The following is a 20641-nucleotide window of genomic DNA, read 5'->3' as shown; positions in this document are numbered from 1 at the left end:
ATCAGGCAGTTATTGGATAAAGTGAAAATGACTTGCTATTTTAAATTTAAAAAGGAGGGTATAAACTTTGGTAATTGCTCCAAAAATTAATGATCATAAAAATTGTTTTGGTAAAAAGCATTGGTGAGCTGTTAACATAAAATATTGTTAGCAAGTAGATTTAGGGAAAGAGGTAATTTTTAACAACAAAAAATTAAATCTGAGAAAGGCTTCAGGCATGAAGCCTTTTTCAGGCAACTTAAAGCCATTATACACTTTCGGTAAACAGTATTGTCCAAAGGCCCACACTTTGTGTATCACAACTTATATATAAAATAACAAACCTTTGAAAGTTTAGGCTCAATCGGTCATCGGAGTCGGGAGAAAATAACGGGAAAACCCACTCTTGTTTCCGCTTGTTTCGCCGTGTCATGACATGTGTTTAAAATAGATGCGTAATTCTCGCTATCGAGAATTGATATTGTTTTAATGTTTTCTCAAAAAGTAAAGCATTTCATGGAATAATATTTCAAGAGAAGTCTTTCACCATTAACTTCTGTAAACCCTGTAAGTTGTTTGTAAATCTGTGAACATTTGTTTTCCTTTTCTGTACCGAAAGTGTATAATGGCTTTAAAGCAAAACATTTGAATGCAACAATTCTTTTTTTCTTTTATAATTTTCTTGCAACATCAATGACCAATTCAGCCCCAATTTTTTTTGTTTTTTTATATGTTGGTCTGTGAAAGTTACCAAAAGTATACCCTGCCTTTTAGATTTTATGTTGCAATGTTCTTTGCTCTGAATCCAAGTCCCTTTTATTCAATCCATTTTGATTTCGTTTTTTTTTAAATGAGTCATATTAAATTACTTTAAATACCCCCAAATTACAGTTGATACTTCTAAACATTACCTTAAAGATAAATAGTAAAAAAAAAATGCAGTTTACAAGGTTACTTAACAAATCCTAATATTTCATAGAATATCTGTCGCTTACAAAGTTTCAAGTTGAAATTAAAACATAACAATAATACCATATTATTAGAAGCAATAATTTGTAACATTTCTTGACAAACCTTAAAGTCTGATACTTTAAGGTAAAGATGATTTCTTCAGGAGAACAGTAATGATTGATTCTTGAACAGTGGTGTAAAATAGGGACATTATGTTTTAGTTTCAAAAAATAAATTCTCAAAAAGTTATTCAAAATTTCCACACCAATTTATTTTATAGCATTCAATTTGCTTTCGATCATAACAAAGCTAGATACTTATTTTTAATCTAAAAATACATAAACAACTCAAATCTAAATCAATTTTAACAGCTGCCATCTTTGTCTTGTTCCTGATAGGCATGCTTGACATTAACTATTACAGAATCAGTCCATCATAAGCACCATACTATTTTCACCACAAGCCTCGCTTTCACTCTCATAGCCTTGCGTGTAAACATTTCCAAAATGGTCGTTTTCCTGTGATGTACAGCTTCACTGTACATAAAGCACCCTGTATTTTTACTTTGTTGTATGTACATTTATATTCAAATAATATTGAGCGATTTGCGATTCAAAAAATAAAGCAGTGTGTTTGCAGGTATTAGGAGGGAACCTTTGCTTGTGCGCCTGTATACTTCACGTTACTACCCATTCTTTGCTTACATAGCTAGCGCAGAAAGTCTGCGCACCTGTAAGCGAAGAATGGTAATCGCAAGCGTAGATGTCAGAAGTAAGCAGAGATCATAAAAGTGGACACTTGATGCTTTTTAGAGTTTTGGTTTTATATATGTGTACAACAAGGAGTTTCTTCTACGTTTTTGTAAATTTTGATTTTAAGAGCCTCTTATAACTTGATGACTCAAAAAAGACTGGGTTTGATGACAATATATTTACCCATAATAAGGAAATACATACAGTTTTGTTCATGCCTGGAATTACACCATTGCCCTGGTCTTGGTTGATACCCCTTTAAAAGATAGACGTGAACATTTTCGAATGGAATTGCCCCAATTGCAAATTGAATGTGGTCTTGCCCTCTCACAGATGAAATTCCAGGCCTGGGTTTTGCAGACGATTTCCCAGAGTGTCATTAGAACAATTTATTGTCTACTATGATTATTGTTATAAGTGGATGCTGAGTTTGAGGAATTGTAAAACTGTCTCTATATTCCTCATGGAGTTACAATTCTAAGGCAGTTCAAATAGCATGTTTCCAGAGAACGTAGTGTAGCGATTTGAGTTACTGTGAACTTCGTTCCCCATGTCGAGCTGCAGCCAAACCTGATCTCCCTCTTCTAGCTCGATGATTAAGCTGTTACTCGCAGAGTCGTACGCATCGCTGGCGTCGTAATCATGAACCGCGAGAAGCATGTGGTTATTGTGCATCAATTTCACGTAAGGGCTGTTTGTGGTCGACGCCATGTGGATGTTGATGAGGAAGGTGTAGGCGCCATGTCGAGGGGCCCTATAAATGCCGGTTTTAAGATCCATATGTTGACCGATGTTACTGAAGACGTGCTCGTACTTGATATTGACATCTCTGTCCGACGGGGCGACTAGGGTCGTCGTACGGGCCACAGAGAACGCAGAATGGAACGCTGGAGTCGGGACCGTGGACGGGGCGAGTACGTTAGCTTGCTGCTCGCTTGGTGAATGTCTCTCACCAGAGCGACCTTGGAGTCCTGCGATGCCGGCTGGACCGGATTCACCCTGGTCACCACGTGGACCTGCCTCACCCCTGTCACCAGCTTCCCCTTTTGGTCCTGGCGGTCCAGGCATCCCGTTCATCCCATTCCCACCGTGGTTACCAGGGATTCCATGCATGCCAGCTGCACCGGGGGTACCAGGGGGACCTGGTGGGCCTGCTGGCCCCTGCATGCAACACGACCCACATTGTCCCTCGGTGTTACTCGTCGTTGGCGCGGCATCGGCAATCTCCGCCCCCCTGGAGGAAGCTGACCTCGTTGAGGATGATCTGGCAAAACCAGATACGACATCCTGTGTCACAAACGCTAACAGTACCATCACAAGCACAATTTTCTCCATCATTGTCAATAGATAACTTCAAAAATCAAACTTGACGACGAGTTTTTAGTTCAGATCTCCAGTGCGTAACAATCCACTCTGAACACTGAACACTTCTGAGCACTGAAAATTTCTGAACACTATTTGTCGGTATCTCGGAAACGGATGTCTTATTCGGCCACCGACAATTTTACTTTTGAGGAGATCTCTGTGAGTTGACACGTCCTCTGGACACAAAATGAAAGTTGTTTCAGTTGAATTCTTGAGCTGCGCTCAAACACTTGAGTTGTTCACACGTCCTTGACTGTGACGCTATTCCAATAAAGTCAGTTGCAGCAATTGTTTATCAGGGAATCATCCACTAAAATTTAAAAACATAGGAAAATTTGTTAGTATTTGAGCGACTGTTTTCAGTATGATCTGCCCTCTAAGCAGATTCAATTTATTCTAGACTGCAAATCAACAGCACGTCTTTATATATATGAGAAAGGTTGCAACTATTCACTACAAATGACTTTGGGTGATCCAGAAACAACAAAAGAGTTCTTTGTCAAAAGTTGTGACATCAAAAGTCTGGGAGCGGCTGACTGACGAGACAGTTTGCTGGGAGTTTTTTAGGGGCCGTCTTGTCATGCATTCTATAGAGGTGGTATTAGAGTTCAGATGGATAACAATAGGGTTCCTTACATCTGCCTGGTTGGTAGTTTTGTGGTCTATTGTTATGCGGGACAATAGATACCTCTGAGGGACAATAGAACAGGCCTAGAGGGTATTATTCAATTGACACTTTTTCATGGAATATGATCATTGCCGAGGACACTGGATGTCAGGGGATACGCAAATAATTATTTAATACATGCTGGGAAGGGCTATTGAAGTGGGAAACATGATATGGTGGGGCTTGGAACGTGCAGTCCCTGGTTTATATTTTAGTTGGCTGTGGACCAAGAATGAAGTCCTGAGAAGTGAAATTCAATGTTTAACTGTTTGTGACCCTTTTTTGGGGGTGACATTGTAAGTTAGATTTGCATTGGTGTTGGCTTATTTACATTTCATTCGTGGTTACAAGCCAAATTGATAGAATGTTACAATAATATAAAAAAAAACATTAAAGTGGTACAGAAGATTCTTGCAAAACACTGAAACCATAGACAAAGGAACACTCCTTTATCTATAGACACTAAAAAAAAAAACAAACAAACAACAACAAAAACAGTGAATGTTAGAAAGTTGTGCTCCATTGTAAGTGATCAATATGTTTCTATGCTTTAAAGCCATTGGACACTTTCGGTAAACAGTATTGTCCAAAGGCCCACACTACGTGTATCACAACTAATATATATAAAAAAACAAACCTGTGAAAGTTTAGGCTCAATCGGTCATCGAAGTCGGGAGAAAATAACGGGAAAACCCACCCTTGTTTCCACACGCTTTGCCGTGTCATGACATGTGTTTAAAATAAATCCGTAATTCTCGATATCGAGAATTGATAATATTTCTCAAAAAGTAAAGCATTTCATGGAACAATATTTCAAGAGAAGTCTTTCACCATTACCTTCTGTAAACCCTGTAAGTTATTTGTAAATCTGTGAACTTTTATTTTTGTTCTGTTCCGAAAGTGTTCAATGGCTTTAAAACTCCCAGTTTGCCCAGTTTTGAATTTAGGACAAGACCATTTTCATCTTGTACAGGGCACCTCCATTGGGATATCTGAGAGTATATGGTAAAGAAACCTTGAAGGGGCACCAAGGCCAACACCAGGGCCAACAGAGGCCATGGTGTTGTAGATTGTGTAATTCCAGGCGTGTTAAACACTAACAGACACTGCAACAGAGAAGTTATTTATTGGATTTATTTGTGGTTGATCTTTACAATCTCACTTGTGATGGAATTTGTTTTGTTCAAATTTTTATGAATGTTTATTGTACCAATTGGGAAATACTGGTAACAAATATTTGTTGGGGAGTGCGTTAGACATGTTCACTTCACTGCGCAGCTCAGTGTTTTTTGTGTGGTATATTTGCTTTTGTGCTATGAACTTTGCCTCGATGCTCTTTCCAATAGTACACATGGCCGGAGGGGGTTTACTATTAGTAAATGTATAAACCTCTTGGGTTTACAGAACAATTTTGTAAACTAACTTTGAAAGAGGACAGGATCTGGTTCACAAAAGCTGTGTCAGACAGTCAGAGGGGAGATTTCCACTTTCAGTTATTATTACACAAGCACGCCAGTTTCCCAACAATGAAAACATTTCAATCAGAGATTCCTGTGCCATGGAGCTCCGATCAAAATGATTTTGCAGTGTAATCATAACTAAATTCTTGAAAGCATGAAAAATCAGAACAACTGATTTTTGTTTTCTTTGCTAAAATAAGTCGTACTTTAAAGAAATAAAGAACTCACTCCCCAGTAGTGAAGTTTATATAACGAGAAGTCCCCTCACTCCACTAAAGCTATAGTAGTAGTCGCAACCAATTTTCTACCTTCCGCATATACATGTATGAAGCATTTTTTTCTCAGAATTAAATGCCTCCATCATTAAGGCTTATTGTTCGAAAATCTACTCAGCGGTAGTAGAATATAAAGCAAGACAAGTTCTCAAAAGAACATAAACTACCTGGCAGGTAGATACAGACATGCTGTTACCGCAAACCAAATATACAGCTCTACTAAATTAGGCCCTGATTTGTACAGAAGAGCATAAAGCAGTATTCCTGCTCATCTGTTGTGGATTATTTCCCACTGGCCATCCATGTGACAAAATCGAAATTCACAACTCCCTAACTTCTACCCGGTGAAACAATTTCGGACTTAGCCTTGCCTCACCCCATGACCCCCCTCGGGGGGTCCCTTCATCTTTATTTGCCACAATTTTACAACATATTTTCTGGGTCGGTCTAAACTGACCAACCGCAATGTACCCCCTGTGATTAGGAAAATATATTTTGTGTGTTGGAAACAATTTGATTATGTATGTCTGAACTTGATGTTTGTAGAGTCGAAGAAGCAGTTGTTCAAATTATTTATTTTGTAAATTGCACCTTTGTGTGCTAAATAGTCTTGGGCTGTTCACACTGGACTTAAAATATACGAGTTGCCCGATTTGCTCAGTTAGTTAACCCCCAAAAAAGTCCAGTGTGAACACCACATAAAGATGATATTTGGCAGTTACAAAATACACCATTAGCGGTCTTAACTTTGAGCAAGCAAATCACTTTATCACAAAACTAAGAATTCCTAGTCGGTGGTAATAGAAACTACAAGTTATGTACTTTGGTAACGCTTTAACAGCCCTTGGGAGGGCGCTCTAATCCCCCCTGGGAGGGCTTCGATCACACCAGCGAGACACCTTAAAACGTTCTTACCTCACCCCTAACACTCAATCCCTCCCCACCCCTGACTCTAAGGGTCATCCATATGTGTCAATTTTCTACTCGAGAACGACGCCTAGAGCTACTCTAGGGTCTGAAGGATCTTTAATGATGGGTCACTTGGGGGTTTGGTGACCAATCACTTTGCAGTCAGTGATACAGTGGTAGATAATAACTGGTCCCCTGTTGAATGGAAGGAATGTGTGTGGATCGATCCTTGTGGATTGAGGACTGTCAATGAGTAGTTTCGAGGTGGATTTGAAAGTTTTGTTGTGTTCCTTTCAGGGATTGATCAAAATAGGATCAAGAAGTAGGCCTATTTAGTTTTATCTATTTTGAGTTGTTACTGTTTTTGTTGACTTGTAATCCTCAAATAATCAAGAATTTTTTGAATAGTTTATGTGAGAATTGAAGGTATTCCGTAATAATAACATTATAATGCATATTATTTCATTCAAAATTTCTCTTTGAAAAAGCATTACCTGAAGTGTTTTTTTCCACAAATTAATTTACTCTCTGTAGTAACATTTTCCAGCAAGTTGGCCGACTATGGCACAATTGTGCACCAAAGTTATTGTGTAGCCTACACATTATTAGGGTGTTCCAAAGATGGTTTAAATAGTCACTCAGCAATCCCAGCGATTTCCTTTAACATTTTTATCAGTCATCAATCTCTCCAATAAGATCATTTGTACTTGCACGCAAGGGTTAAATATTTTGATTATTTTTAAACAAGTTTTTCATTGAAGATGTCTCTTGAGATCCCATTCAGGGCAGCACAGCATACTCATTCATCATGAACATCTCTCATGTCTCTGTCTAATTATATGATGAGACATTTTGATTATGAGTGATAGATTTATTTTACTAATGAGAGTAAATAGTGCATGCATGACCCAGTTCAGTAGCAGCAGCGAGCATGGACTCATTCTGTCATCATCTCAAATATTTTATGATCTAACTTGACATTTTATTATGATGTATCTGTCGGCAAAATTATTGCAATACCTGAATATGTCGAAGAAACTGTAGTTAAAAATACTTAGAAGCTTTGAGACCTTGTTTCAAACATCAACAATTTTGGGTCCAGAATGGCCAACAGTTTTGAAAAAGAAAAATACTACGGACATGACAGAGAACCCTGGTTATGATACTGATCAGGCCAAAGCCTGTAAGGCACCCAGGCGTTTTCTTTTGGCACCCTAAAGCCCGCTTCATACTTCCTGCGAATGCGAAGCGAATCTTGACGTCACAAATTCGCAATGAACAATTCGCAGCAATTGAACTCTGCTCTACTCCCTTGCGAATAATCGCTGCGAAAGGAGGGTGTGACGTCAAATTCGCAACGCATTAGCATTCGCAGGAAGTATGAACCTTGCTTTATAAGTAAATTGTAAATTTCGACTATAGAAATTTCAAGGGCACCAAGGCAATGACTAGGGATCATGGAGGCAATCGCCTTCCTTGAAATACATCATGTATCGGGCCTGCAAGCATAACCTAAGATACATGGCAGGGGGCTGTAGCCCTGCTCTAAAAACTATTTTTGCTTGATTTCATTACCTTAAATGTATTTTTTCTTCTGAATTCCAATGTGCAGCATGTTCTACATGTTGATATTTCATTTCAAATATGAAAACGAGGTGTGGATTTTCCTGTAAAATTTTGTATGAATCTGGCAACGAACGTATCGTGTTTGGGTTCTCGATGAACCTTTAAAGTTTGGCCTACATTAATGGTCTGATAAAAGAGTGAGTAGTTTTATAACATTACTTGTGTCTGTAAGACTCTAATGAAAAAGCTAACAAAATTATTTACATGTACAATGTGTCATGTTAAACATGTTAAAGCCATTGGACACTTTCGGTAAACAGTATTGTCCAAGTCACACACTTTGTGTATTATATAAAATAACAATCCTGTGGAAATTTAGGCTCAATCGGACATCGGAGTCGGGAAAAAATAACGGGAAAACCCACTCCTGTTTTCGCGCGTTTCGCCGTGTCATGACATGTGTTTATAACAAATCCGTAATTCTCGCGAACAAGAATTTATATTGTTTTACCGTTTTCTCAAAAAGTAAAGCATTTCATGGACTAATATTTCAAGAGAAGTCTTTCACCATTACCTTCTGTAAACCATGTAAATTATTTGTAAATCTGTGATTTTATTTTTTTTTTTCTGTACCGAAAGGGTCCAATGGCTTTAAAGGTCTCCATTAACAAGTACAGGCTTCGGCCTACATTGGTAGAATGATTAAAGAGTGAATTGTTGAACATTACTTGTGTCTGTAAGACTGTTACGAAACATCATACAAACTAATTTATCATGTTTGAGTTCTCTTAACATTTTAAGTCTGCTCTACGTGATATAGGAGTTAAAAGCTTAACATACACTTGTGCTAAACTCCTACGAACTGCAAACTAATTTATCATGTTGAGTTTTTTGTTAGTGTTAACCTTTTAAAGTTTGGCCTACATTAGTAGACTGATATAAAAGTGAATAGTTTTTACACAACTTGTGTCTGTACCTCGTACTGAAAATCCTACAAACTATACCCCAGACTTGCGGTAGCCAGACCCACATTATTTTCATTTTTGTTATCACAGCATGCGTTCTATTACTGTCAAAAATGACACAATTTGCTTTGTTAGAACCCTGCGAGTTTAACCTAGTTTGTAAAGATCCTAAACTCGTAGACAACTCGCTGCCGACCCCCTGTGGATTCCTGCGTGGTGCCTCCCACCTATAGAGGGAGGGCTTGGATGGGTGAAGAAAATGTTTTATCGAGATGATAAGTTTTGCATGAAGGATGTGCTAGATTTGTCATGTTGGGTCGTCTGCTTTGCAAAGGTGTAGGACAACCGGCCGGCTGGCATACCAATAAGCTGAGATCATCATGGGATAGTCCAGGGCCCATTTTCATGGCTCTGTTTTACCGTAAGCACAGAATCGGCGCTTACGGAAGCAGGGAATTCTGTGCTTACGGCAAGCGTATATCACGGGTTAGCGGCGAATTTTGGTATCTGCGCGTGCATACTCAACGTTAGCGGCGAATTTTGGTATCTGCGCGTGCGTACTCAACGTTACTAACCCTTCTACACTTACAAGGCTAGCGCAGAAATTCGACGCTTGCACGTAAATGGGGAATCGTGATTGTAAGCGTGGAATTCGGCGGTAAGCAGAGCCATGAAATTGGGCCCTGCTTGTCTTGTTCGATTTATAGGTCCCCGGGAACTTCAATCTTTAAAACTTTGTTGTGTTTTTTGTTCGATGAAAATGTACAACTATGAATTTTGCTTAATAACTGCATGCACTTTTGTTACAGTTTCAAACAATCATTATACATCAATTAATTAATCATTAATTTGGTTTATTAATTTGGTCATTAATTTTTATTAATTTTTATTAATAAAAATCATTATCATTAATTTTTATTAATTAACCATTAATTTGGTTACCAAATTAATTAATCATTAATTTGGTTTATTTATTTATTTATTTTTTCCACTGGGTGGCCCGGCCCATTCAGTGGTAACCACTGGTCTCCTGTGGGTCTCAGCTTGTACAAAGATACAATCCAAATGAATTGGTAAAACAGAACACAAACTACTTATGTAAGAACCCTACATGTACCTCCATGGTAGTATATAGTATATGCAGCGCTGGTATATGGCATCACCCATACACAAATTTACTCTCTATAAATTAAAATTACTCATGGTAAAATTTTCCTTATTGACAGTTACTTAGTTTGGTGTTTTTTTTTGCCACACAAACATTAAAACATAAACGCCCAAAACCAACCGCCAAAAAATGTGTATTCAGCCACAAAATGTTAACCCAGTGAGATTAGTACGTAGCTTCTTACGGGTAAGATTTGAATTACGGAGCTGTGAAGTTTTCTACCCCAGAAACTGACCCCAGGACTTCACTGAAGTATTTAGTGACCAGAGGACTCCTGGGCGAGCTTTACCAAGTAATAAGTTCAGGTTTTCAATGTTGTCCCTCACAGATTTACTCCCAAGCTACAATGCCCCACGAGGCCCCTACATTGATTTACTCCCATGCCACAATGCCCCACGAGGGCGCTAAACAATCACAGCACGCACAGGAATAAAACATCATTGTGAAAAACGGAGTAGCAGTGTTGTTATGTTGACCTTGGGAGGTGGGACCCTGAGGGAGGGTCTGTGCTGTCAGTCTAGTGGGGGACAACAAACCATTACTTATTTTGTATCATCAGATTTTTATAGTGTTGGAGCTCATACTTTAAATATGCTATGTCAGATTTTTGGCCCCAAACATTAAAAAATAGATATTTTTTGAGTGAATGGTATCACCCGCTGTAACGAAAAAAAGTTTAACTTTTACTTTTAATGGTCAGGAACCATGACCAAAATTTAAAACGCTTCTTATTTAAACACATAAGAATTGGTCACGTGATATATTGTCGGGATCCCGACAAAAACTAATTTTGAGCACTTTATTTCACTGCTACTAATAATTGGCGGACTTTTTCGAGCAATGGCTCAAATGAAAGCTTGTAAATTTCTCGACCCCCATCAAAATACCTGTTGAATTTTAAATCAATATTTAGGGGTCAAATCGGCCAAAAATCTTACATAGCATCTTTAAAAGCCGTAGTTACATACAAGATTTCATATGTGAGCAGCAACTAACGGTACTTATGTTATAACAAGCAAGGAAATGTCAGAGCTTTTGTTAACACCCTGTCACTGTTTTCACAAAGAGATACTTAACCCTATTTCAAGACTATTCATTACTGTACGCCAATGTATTTATAATCATTTTACCATAGCCCAGACATGAGTTTATTGTTGATTTTCATTTCGTGTCTAAAAAATAGTATAATACAGAAAGGTTTATTATAGTCAACAAACTTTCATGTTGTGAGAAAATTGGGTTTGTGTGTACCTGTACTTCAATAATGTTTATCAATCATTGCTTCTGAGATTTTTTTATTCACTTTATTTTTGACATTTGACTTACGAAGCAAGTAGATAACTCAACTGAAAACTAAATTATGCAATTCTGTTATTTACTCATGGCACCTTTTATTATTGAGAAGTTAATCTTAAAAAAAACCAGAGCCCACGAATGATTTTTGAGAAAATCTTACTAGTCTATCAACGCAAACACATTTTTACACTTTACATGGGTGTGTTTCAGAGAGCTACAGCTGCCCACATTTCTCCCTCAAAACATTGTCGGAAATAAATCTGGATCGCTGCGTCCACAAGGCGGTCTGCACTGCTGAGATATGAGGCTCCCACTGGAGTATATTAAAGTTGTATCAACCAAAAGTTTTGAAGGTTTTCTGCTTGTTATACATTTTGATATTTTAAAGGCAATGGACACCTTGTTGCACATAATTTGTGTGTTTTCAGTTGGCCTTGTAACACAAGGCAACGTTTGCAGGCAACTTGGAGACAACCAAAGTCTGCAGTGCATGCTACAGGACCGCTTTGGTAGCAATTGAGTAATTTTTCAAACAATGTCTTACAATCCCAAAGAGTAATTTATGAACATTTAAATTTGAATTGATTCTTTTCATGGAGATTGCCTGGAACTGGTTGCCTGTATTAAAATTACCTCGTGTGTCAAGGCACTTAGGCTTCGGGCATGAAGTCTTTCGATTTTTGAGTGAGAACTTACATGTACTTCTTTCTCAAAAACTATGTTACTTCAGAGGGAGTCGTTTCTGGGGGTACATGTAGGGGGAAGGGATGGGATTAGCAGGCCTCGAAGAACTTCACTCTTGAAGGGGCAAAGCAATTTTCCTCAGATGGTAAGGGGCACTTCTATGAGGAAAATGTCAATTTGTATTGAAACCTTGCGAGTGGTACCTCAGCAATAGCACAGGGCACCACTGCAATTTCGGGGCCAACAAGTTCTCGATAAAAAAAAGAGTTTCTCAACTCAAACATTCATGACTGATGATTCTGAACAGGTTCAATTCCCTTTTATACACATTGTTAAAGCTTCACCATTTTATTTTCTGTTTTTCTTTCTGCCATTCAGTAACTTTCCTCCTTTGTTTGTCCACTTTCCGATGTTGTTCCAGGCCCTTAAAATGTCGCCCTTGCACCAACCCCTACAATTACTCAATTGCTACCTTATTTATCTTACGCCTTGCTTAGTTTATCCAGCGACTGGTACCTTATAATCCAGATAATTTGAAGTCGTTAACCCCAACACTGTCACAAAGCAAAATTTTCAGGGAGTAGAATTTGTTCAGTGTCAGTCAAACTCAATTATCATGGGCACTCTATAGACGTTAGGGGACTGGCCACATTATAAAGGTCGATGCTGTGTGGGTGTGTGTATAATGTTAGAAATCTGTCAGGGATATGAGTGACTGCCCACAATGGACAGGTGTGCTGGTTGTTGCACTTAAGTGGGTAAAATGGTTAGCAATTAAAGACGTTGGACACTATTGCTAATTGTCTAAGACCAGTCTTTTACCTTGGTGTATCTCAACATAAGCATAAAGTAGCAAACCTGTGAAAATTTGAGCTCAATCGGTCGTCGAAGTTGCGGGATAATAATGAAAGAAAAAACACCCTTGTCACACGAACTTGTGTGCTTTCAGATGCTTGATTTCGAGACCTCAAATTCTAAATCTGAGGTCTCGAAATCAAATTCGTGGAAAATTACTTCTTTCTCGAAAACTATGTTACTTCAGAGGGAGCCGTTTCTCACAATGTTTTTTACTATCAACAGCTCCCCATTCATCGTTACCAATTAAGGTTTTATGCTAATAATTATTTTGAGAAGTTACCAATAGTATCCACTGCCTTTAAGTCAGACCTGGAATTTCATCTTTGAGAGGGGGAGGCCTTTTTGATTTTGCAAAGGGCACTTTCAATACACCGATCCATTAGGCTCCGCCGACCAGGCACGTGTGCGTGAGCCTCTCCAATGCCATTCCACACAACTCTGCCGCGTGCGCCAAGCATACGCGCATGCATGTCGGACTTTCGGTTGTCTAATGGGTTGTGATTGGTCAATATACAATGGGGGGGGGGGGAGCTTACTGGATCTTCATGTATTGGTCTACTGGTCTATTGGAACATCTGCAAAGAGAATTTTTTTTTTTTTTTAACCCACCAAGAACATTAGGTTTTGTAGCTAATGTTAACAGCCTGCCAAACTATTATTCCGACAGACGGAAGGAAAATATTTGTAGAGGTTGACAACATTACACGTCCTAAAATTACCATCTTTCAACGAGCTAAACTTAGTTGTTTGTTTAGTAAAGGAGGCTTTGTGAATTAACAGACTTCCACTGGTTTCCTTGACAGGAAAACATCAGGATACCGGTGACAACATGCTGTGACAAAGTCATAAGCTTTATGCGATGGGTATTCGCTTGTAGGTGATTTTAAAATGGCTGCTGTCAACTTTAGTTAAATCGTTTTTCCTTTGTCTTGGTTTAAAAATGTTGTTTTTTGGTCAAAGTGTATAATTTGTACTTTCAGAAGTTTAAAGCAGTTTTGGCCTCTGCACATAGTATGCAATATGTGGATAACTTGACGGAATTTCTCAGCAACAAAAAATAAGTTGAAGATTATTAGATAATGTTCTTGGGTCAAAATGGATTTGGTCTTGGTTATGATGGTTTTGATCTTTTGTTAAACTGGCATTGATCCTAGTTGTTAAAATATCTTTGATCTTGGTTTGATTATGGTTAAACTGGCTTTGACCTCGGTACAACTGGCTAAAATCTTTGTTAAACTGGCTTCGATCTTAGTTAAACTGGCTTTGCTCTTGTTTAAACTGGCTTTGCTCTTGGGTTTAAACTGGCTTTGCTCTTGGTTAAACCATGGAGCTATGAACTGGCTTTGATCTTGGGTAAAAATAATAGCTTTGATCCTTTTCAGTTCGGAAACTTTGAAATTTGATTTGCCTTAACTTCTGGGTGCCGATTTCTCCAGCCAGCTTTCTTGGTACTCCATTTCTCCCCCAAGGCACTTAAACCAATTTTACTGGTTAATTTATAACTTCCCTCCAGTTACGTTCCCCCTGTGGTTGGTTGCAGATGAACTGTCAAATGATCTTAGTCCTCAGACCATTGATGACCGGTCAATTCGTGGGTGAAGAGACCCTCCATAGACCCACGGTGTCTGACCCTTCAGCCTGGTGAAATTATGACCAAATTATTAGAGTAAATTGTGTAATCAACACTTGTGTTAAACGGTCACCTGTGAGACTCACCTGTTCTCATACTTCACCCTAAACTCTTGATGGAATTTTGTTTTTAAAAATGTGGTTAATTTCTTGTAACTTAACTGCCGAATCAACTTGTTTTCTAAGATGTTGTTTCAGTTTGGTACAGTTTAGACCACCTACCCTGCTGATATTTTTTTAACAAAACAATATTGTATAAGTTATGTTTCCCAGATTGCCAAATGCATAGAAGTATCATGTTTCCATTTACAATAAATCTGAATCCAAAACTGTTCTTGATAACACAAAAGAATGTCATGTTATCACAATTTTTTTATATGTTTTGATAAAGAAAGACCTAACAGTAATGATACAAACATTTGTAAAGCACCTAAATAAATGCAAAAGCCTCTAAGACCTACGGTCTAACTGCCCTAGGCATGTTGTACCTCAAGATTCTTAGACCAAGAGTAATAGTTGTACGTAGATTGCGCTTGCACATAGCATGGAGGTAGTGGTGAGAATATTTTCTGCCCCAAGAAATCCTGTCAGTTATAACTTGTATCTTTTTATACAAGAAAACGTGCCCCCAAACTTTTATTGAACCTACCACACAAGAACTTTTCCACAAAGCCCCAGAAAACAACTTTTAGATTTCATCCAAACACACAAACATTTTCCAGATGGACAAAACTTAACTCCCCACCAACCCCTTACTGTGATAATTGAGTTTCAAGCATAGATTAATACTCCTACATGTACATACATATATATAAAAAAATATAAACAAAGAAATAGCTGCCCATATCTTGAACAAATTCTTTGACTGATTACTAAAACGTTTTGCGATAATTGAAAGGTCACACCACAGCTGTAGGTATTTCATGGTTTATTAGAGTGTGGTTTGAGAAATTCCACATCTGTGTTCAAGACAACTTCCTTTCGAACTTGCTGAAAATATTCTCAACACACCACTTGTACTCACAACATACTTTTCAACAGTTCATTAATTGGGTCGATATATCAAATGCACTCCTTATTTGTTTGTTAGTTTATCTTGATCTGACCATGGAGCATGGTCTGACAGTAGAGGTATTTGTTTTCTGTTGTTAGGGGGGGGGGGGTTGGATTGCAAAATTTGTAGAATCATGGAGGAAGGAAACTTCCTCCATGGTAGAATCTAGTACAAAAGGCTTTTTGTTAATTTCCAACACTTTGAAATGTCATGGTCGAGCGTTTAATAGCACAGGACTCAAGTTCCAGTGTTTCTAGTCAGCAGAGTGTGGGTTTGGGTCCGGGTCTTGGCACATGTGTTCTTAAAGACACTGGACACTATTGGTAATTGTCAAAGACCAGTTTTCTCACTTGCTGTATCTCAACATATGCATAAAATAACAAACAAATAACTACTCCACTTCAGAGGTCGTTTCTCACAATGTTTTATACTATCAACCTCTCCCCATTACTTGTTTACCAATTAAGGTTTTATCCTAACAATTATTTTGAGAAATTACCAAAAGTGTTCACTGCCTTTAAAGCAAGATTCCTAACCATAATTTCTTCGTTCTTGGGATGGGACATTAAGCCGTATGTCCTGTTTACTAGAATTTGTAGCACCGGTAAAAAGAACCCAGAACACCTTGGAAGAGTAGGGGATTCTCCCTTTCACATTGATGTAGAGAGTCTGTAAATTCTCTCAAATGTACCACCCAAAATAAACAGAAATGCAACAGCCAATCAGCACTTTCTATTTCCCCCCAATTTTTTTTTTTTCAATGTACATTTATGTTCACCTTTCAACACTCTGAGCTTGAACTGACCAAATCATCACAACCAACTGCTAATGTAGGTAATCATTTGATTACAGCATTTCCCTACAAATTCAATTTTTAATTACTTCCAACTGTCAAAATTAATCAAGCTCAAATAAACCATCTGTGATGTCGGAAATTGTACTGATTACTTGTTAAAGTGTGTATATTCAGTAACACCTGTTACAGTATAAGGACAATTTAATTTAATTAGATTACCCCTCCTCCCCCCTGCTGGACACAGTTGACACCTCTTTTTTATGAAGCCTTGATCTTGTTATGGAGCAATCCATTCATGGATCCAGGGGAGTAAAGGGGGCATGCCTGGATTAGTGGCTGTCCACTAATTGAAAGAAGATTCAAATCCGACCTTTCCTCACATATAAAAGTCTGGGGGAAAAAAAAAACACTCGGGCCTGTATGCATCATTTTTGAAAGGGCAGGGGCACCAAGGCATTTTCTTCTTGGTAAAGGGCACCCTAGATGAGGATATGGTAAATTTCTACTGGAGCATTTCAATGACACCAAGGCAATGACAAGGGGGCATGGAGGCAATCGCCTTCATTGCCTCCCTGCAGTATCAGGCCTGCACTTAAAAAAGGGTTTAGGATCGTTAACTCTCACTACCGTGAAATAACTTCCGACTCGAAAGTTTTTTTTCTCCTAAAGTGATGATACTAAAGTTTTTCAAGTTTTTCAATCTCCAAGTTTAATTTTAGTCCATGATTCATAAGAACTGACTCACAGTTCTTCTTTAAACCCCTAGTAAATTCAATCTCACCTATCACGTACTGGCTTGTAAATTTCTCTTATCACATATGTTCATGTGAAATCACTCTTCCTTCACCCTCCCTGAACACCCTCCCCTCTACCCCAATTTCTTACCCTCTAGAAGTCCCTAGAGGTATTTTCATGTTACCAAACCTCTTAATAAAATGATTGCATATGAAGTTGGTCTCTCCTCGGGGTGTTATTAGGCACTGGACACCTTCGATATTTGTCAAAGACCAGTATTCTTAAGCCCAGTTCATACTTCCTGCAAATGCGAAGCGAAGTTGACGTGATTTTCAAATCACAACTCTGTTTTCCCTGCGATATTGGTGTATGCCAATAATATGCATAAAATTACAAACCTGTGAAAATCATTGCTCAATTTGCAATGAAAGAAAAAACACCCTTGTTCGATTACTTTGTGTGCTTCTGATGATGCATAAGAAAAGGCTTCTCACGTGACAAGTAGCATGTCTTAAGAATAATTTAGTTTTTATGATTAATGACATGGGCTCTAGGGGCATTACATGGAGGACATTCTGCTCGAGTAGATTTCCTGCCTCACCGCTTCCTCAAATCATTCCCCAAACTATGTCAAATGAGCTGAGAAATATCCGAATGTAGTTAAAATGATCAAAACAAGTTTCTTTGAACAAAGTTAGGAGTGGAGGAAACTGAGTACATCTTCCCTCGAGATGGGATCTTAAGTGGGTCATCCATTACCCAATCCCGCCTCAATTAACGGCAAGTTGTATAAATGTGCCCGGAATAAAAAAAAAGGTTTCATAAAACCATCACAAGATTTTCTAAGGACTCTTTGGTCATTTGATGATCTCATATTCCATTAGATAGAATCCTTATGAAAGGGGAAGATACTTGAGTGTCCTATAACCATAATTGCTTCTCATCACCCAGGAGTAAATTGATGCCTGTGTGGTTGGACCATTGTTGATTTGAATGATCAGCAACCTGTCCTACCATTTGGTTGCAACTTCTGCATACACCTAAGGAGTTTAAATTTTCAGTTTCCCTTGTGGTTTGTTACTTGATATTATTTGAGAGAACACAAAAACACCATACTTTTGAAAACTTACAAACTTAAAACTGAAATTACATGTATTGAAGTTACAGACTACACGTTGACATGAATTTGAAAAATTTCTGACATGCAAGGGTTTGGCTCCAAGCAGCTGAGTTCAATCTTCACAGAGGAAATTCCCTCGTTTACTTTCGCTCACATGACAAGAAAGGGAACTTGCTGATAACAAACTTTTACCTCAGTGTTGAAAGCCGAAAGGGAATTCCTCAACGCCAAATAGTTTTTATTTTTAGATTTTTTTTTTCTTGAGGCGTATTTCCCCCAAATTTCTCTGGGAATGTATCAGACACAGTGACAAGCTACATCTACATGTATCTTGAATCTTTTTAATTGAGTTAAGTGAGAGATCGTTTTTTATAGCAATTATTGTTCAAGTGTTCTGGAAAGTTCAACGACAGCTAACACACCTTTCAAATTAAGACACAGTTCTGTCAGCATACCCAAAGCTTGTAAAAACGTGGAACAGTTTTGATTTTCAGACATCACAGAGTTTAAAACATCCACCATAGAATTTGTTTGGTAAGTGATAAATTGCATACTATGAAGATGGTGAAGTAACAACTCTAGATCACAGACTTCCACATGGTTCTTTACCTTCAAGGCTAGCTTTTGGTTCATGGATGTCTTATGTTTGTATAGATTGTATTATCAAGAAACTCCATGATCTGTGTGCTGTGGACTTGGTCTTGTATTTTGTGGCAAGAGCCAGTTGGGCAGGAGAATAAACTCATAGTGGATTGTGTGCTATGGACTTAGTCTCCACAATCTCTTGTGGTATTTTGTGGAGAGAGCCAGTCGTGCAGGAGAGTGCACCGATAGTGGATTGTGTACTGTGGACTTAGTCTCCACAGTCTTCTGTGGTATTTTGTGGCAAGAGCCAGTTGGGCAGGAGAATAGACCGATAATGGATTGTGTACTATGGACTTAGTCTCCACAATCTCTTGTGGTATTTTGTGGCAAGAGCCAGTTAGGCAGGAGAGTGACGGATGGTTTTAATAAAAACATGAAACTGAATTCCAGGCCTGAAATATGGTTGACTAGGGCAACAGAGGGCAATGCCTCCGTGGCTAATTGTCATTTCAAGTTCATATAGAAGAGAACAGAACAATCCTGATTCCTGACATAAAAAAATGTAGGCACTCGTGGTACAAACATCCCAGAGTTTCAACCCAGCAACATTTTTACGAGATATTGTTTTTAATATACACAAACTCTCACAGCAAATAACCCCTTTTGATTGTCGATAGAAACCATTTAACAATAGCTCCGCGGGTGACATTTCCAAATTAAGCCGCAGGTCCTAGCCTTTGTAAATGAATGTCAATACTTGAGGTGGAGTGATTTATGTGGATTTATAAATTATATGGATGTAATCAAAATCTACAATGTACATGTTTTGATAGCACCATAAATAGTGGCAAAACCCTCATGATCATGAGCGGTGATTTGATTTGATGCAGCATCGACATTAACTACTCCTAGAAATATGAGGTTCTTTCCGCTATAGTACGAACCTTTAGTTCTAGGAGTTGGCATTACCTATCTAGTCTATCTAGTCAGGGAAAACCCACGGAATCATGTAGGGCATGATTCAAACCAGGGTCTTAGAGGTGGGAGACAAGGAAAAATAAAATAAAATCTCTTATGCCAATCCAACCACCCCAAGTCCTGAAGCAAAATCTTGAAGATCTTTTGTTTTAGAAAAGGCCCAAAATCATAAATTTATACAAACCAATCCAAATCAATCTCAGCTCTACATGAGAAACAAAGTTTCTACTTAAAAACGTAAAAAAAAACAAAAAAAAAACTATTTTTAACACTTGCAAACTGTTAACCAGTGAACTTACCAACAACTAAACAGCCCTGTCGAAATTCACCTTTAGTCCTGACTCAAGAAAAAGATTCCTGACAAAAACGGCTTGTCGAAGCGTGATTTGAGGTAAAATTGATCCAAGTTCACATGAGTGTGGCATTTACTACAATGTGAGTGTCTGTGATACTGCATTAGCTTTTGTCCACCTGATAAGCTTTATTCATTGGCTTTCACTGGATGTGCAGTTGACCAATGAAATTAGCCCTGATGAGCCATAGAAAAAGGAAGTTATGTTCGTTGGGCATATGGGGTAGATTCTTGTACAGGCAGAGGATTTATTTTTGCACAGTGAATGATGAGTAGCTTAGCAGTGCCAGTGTACCAACTGAATCTGGCATTTTGTACTATAGAAATAAAAAGTTATGTTTGTTGGGTCTGTGGTGTACATTCTTATACAGCCAGTGGATTTGTTTCTTCATACACAGTTGGATGATTTGGGCTCTTAAAGTTGCTTACAAGTAGCTTAGCAGAAACAGTGTACCAACTGCATAGTGTACCAACTGAGTATGGTACATGTATGTTGT

At 38.2% G+C, this 20641-nt stretch overlaps 1 protein-coding gene across 1 annotated transcript; it reads right to left on the bottom strand.

Moving 5' to 3' along the window:
* Nucleotides 1-700: 700 nt before the first annotated feature.
* Nucleotides 701-20224, bottom strand: LOC117302170 (complement C1q tumor necrosis factor-related protein 3-like). Its single transcript, XM_033785981.1, has 2 exons — nt 20092-20224; nt 701-3357 (listed from the first exon to the last, which is right to left on the bottom strand). The coding sequence occupies exon 2, from the start codon at nt 3018-3020 to the stop codon at nt 2160-2162; it is 861 nt and encodes a 286-aa protein (XP_033641872.1). The 5' UTR covers nt 3021-3357; nt 20092-20224; the 3' UTR covers nt 701-2159.
* Nucleotides 20225-20641: the final 417 nt, after the last annotated feature.

The sequence above is a fragment of the Asterias rubens genome, chromosome 18 (assembly GCF_902459465.1).
Source record: "Asterias rubens chromosome 18, eAstRub1.3, whole genome shotgun sequence".
NCBI lineage: Eukaryota > Metazoa > Echinodermata > Asteroidea > Forcipulatida > Asteriidae > Asterias > Asterias rubens.
The sequence above is the reverse complement of the archived record's forward strand: the minus strand, read 5'-3'. Positions and strand labels throughout refer to the sequence as shown.

What these genes read in the sequence shown, in the direction of transcription:
- LOC117302170 (XM_033785981.1), bottom strand. Translation starts at nt 3,020, where the DNA reads ATGATGGAGAAAATTGTGCTTGTGATGGTACTGTTAGCGTTTGTGACA.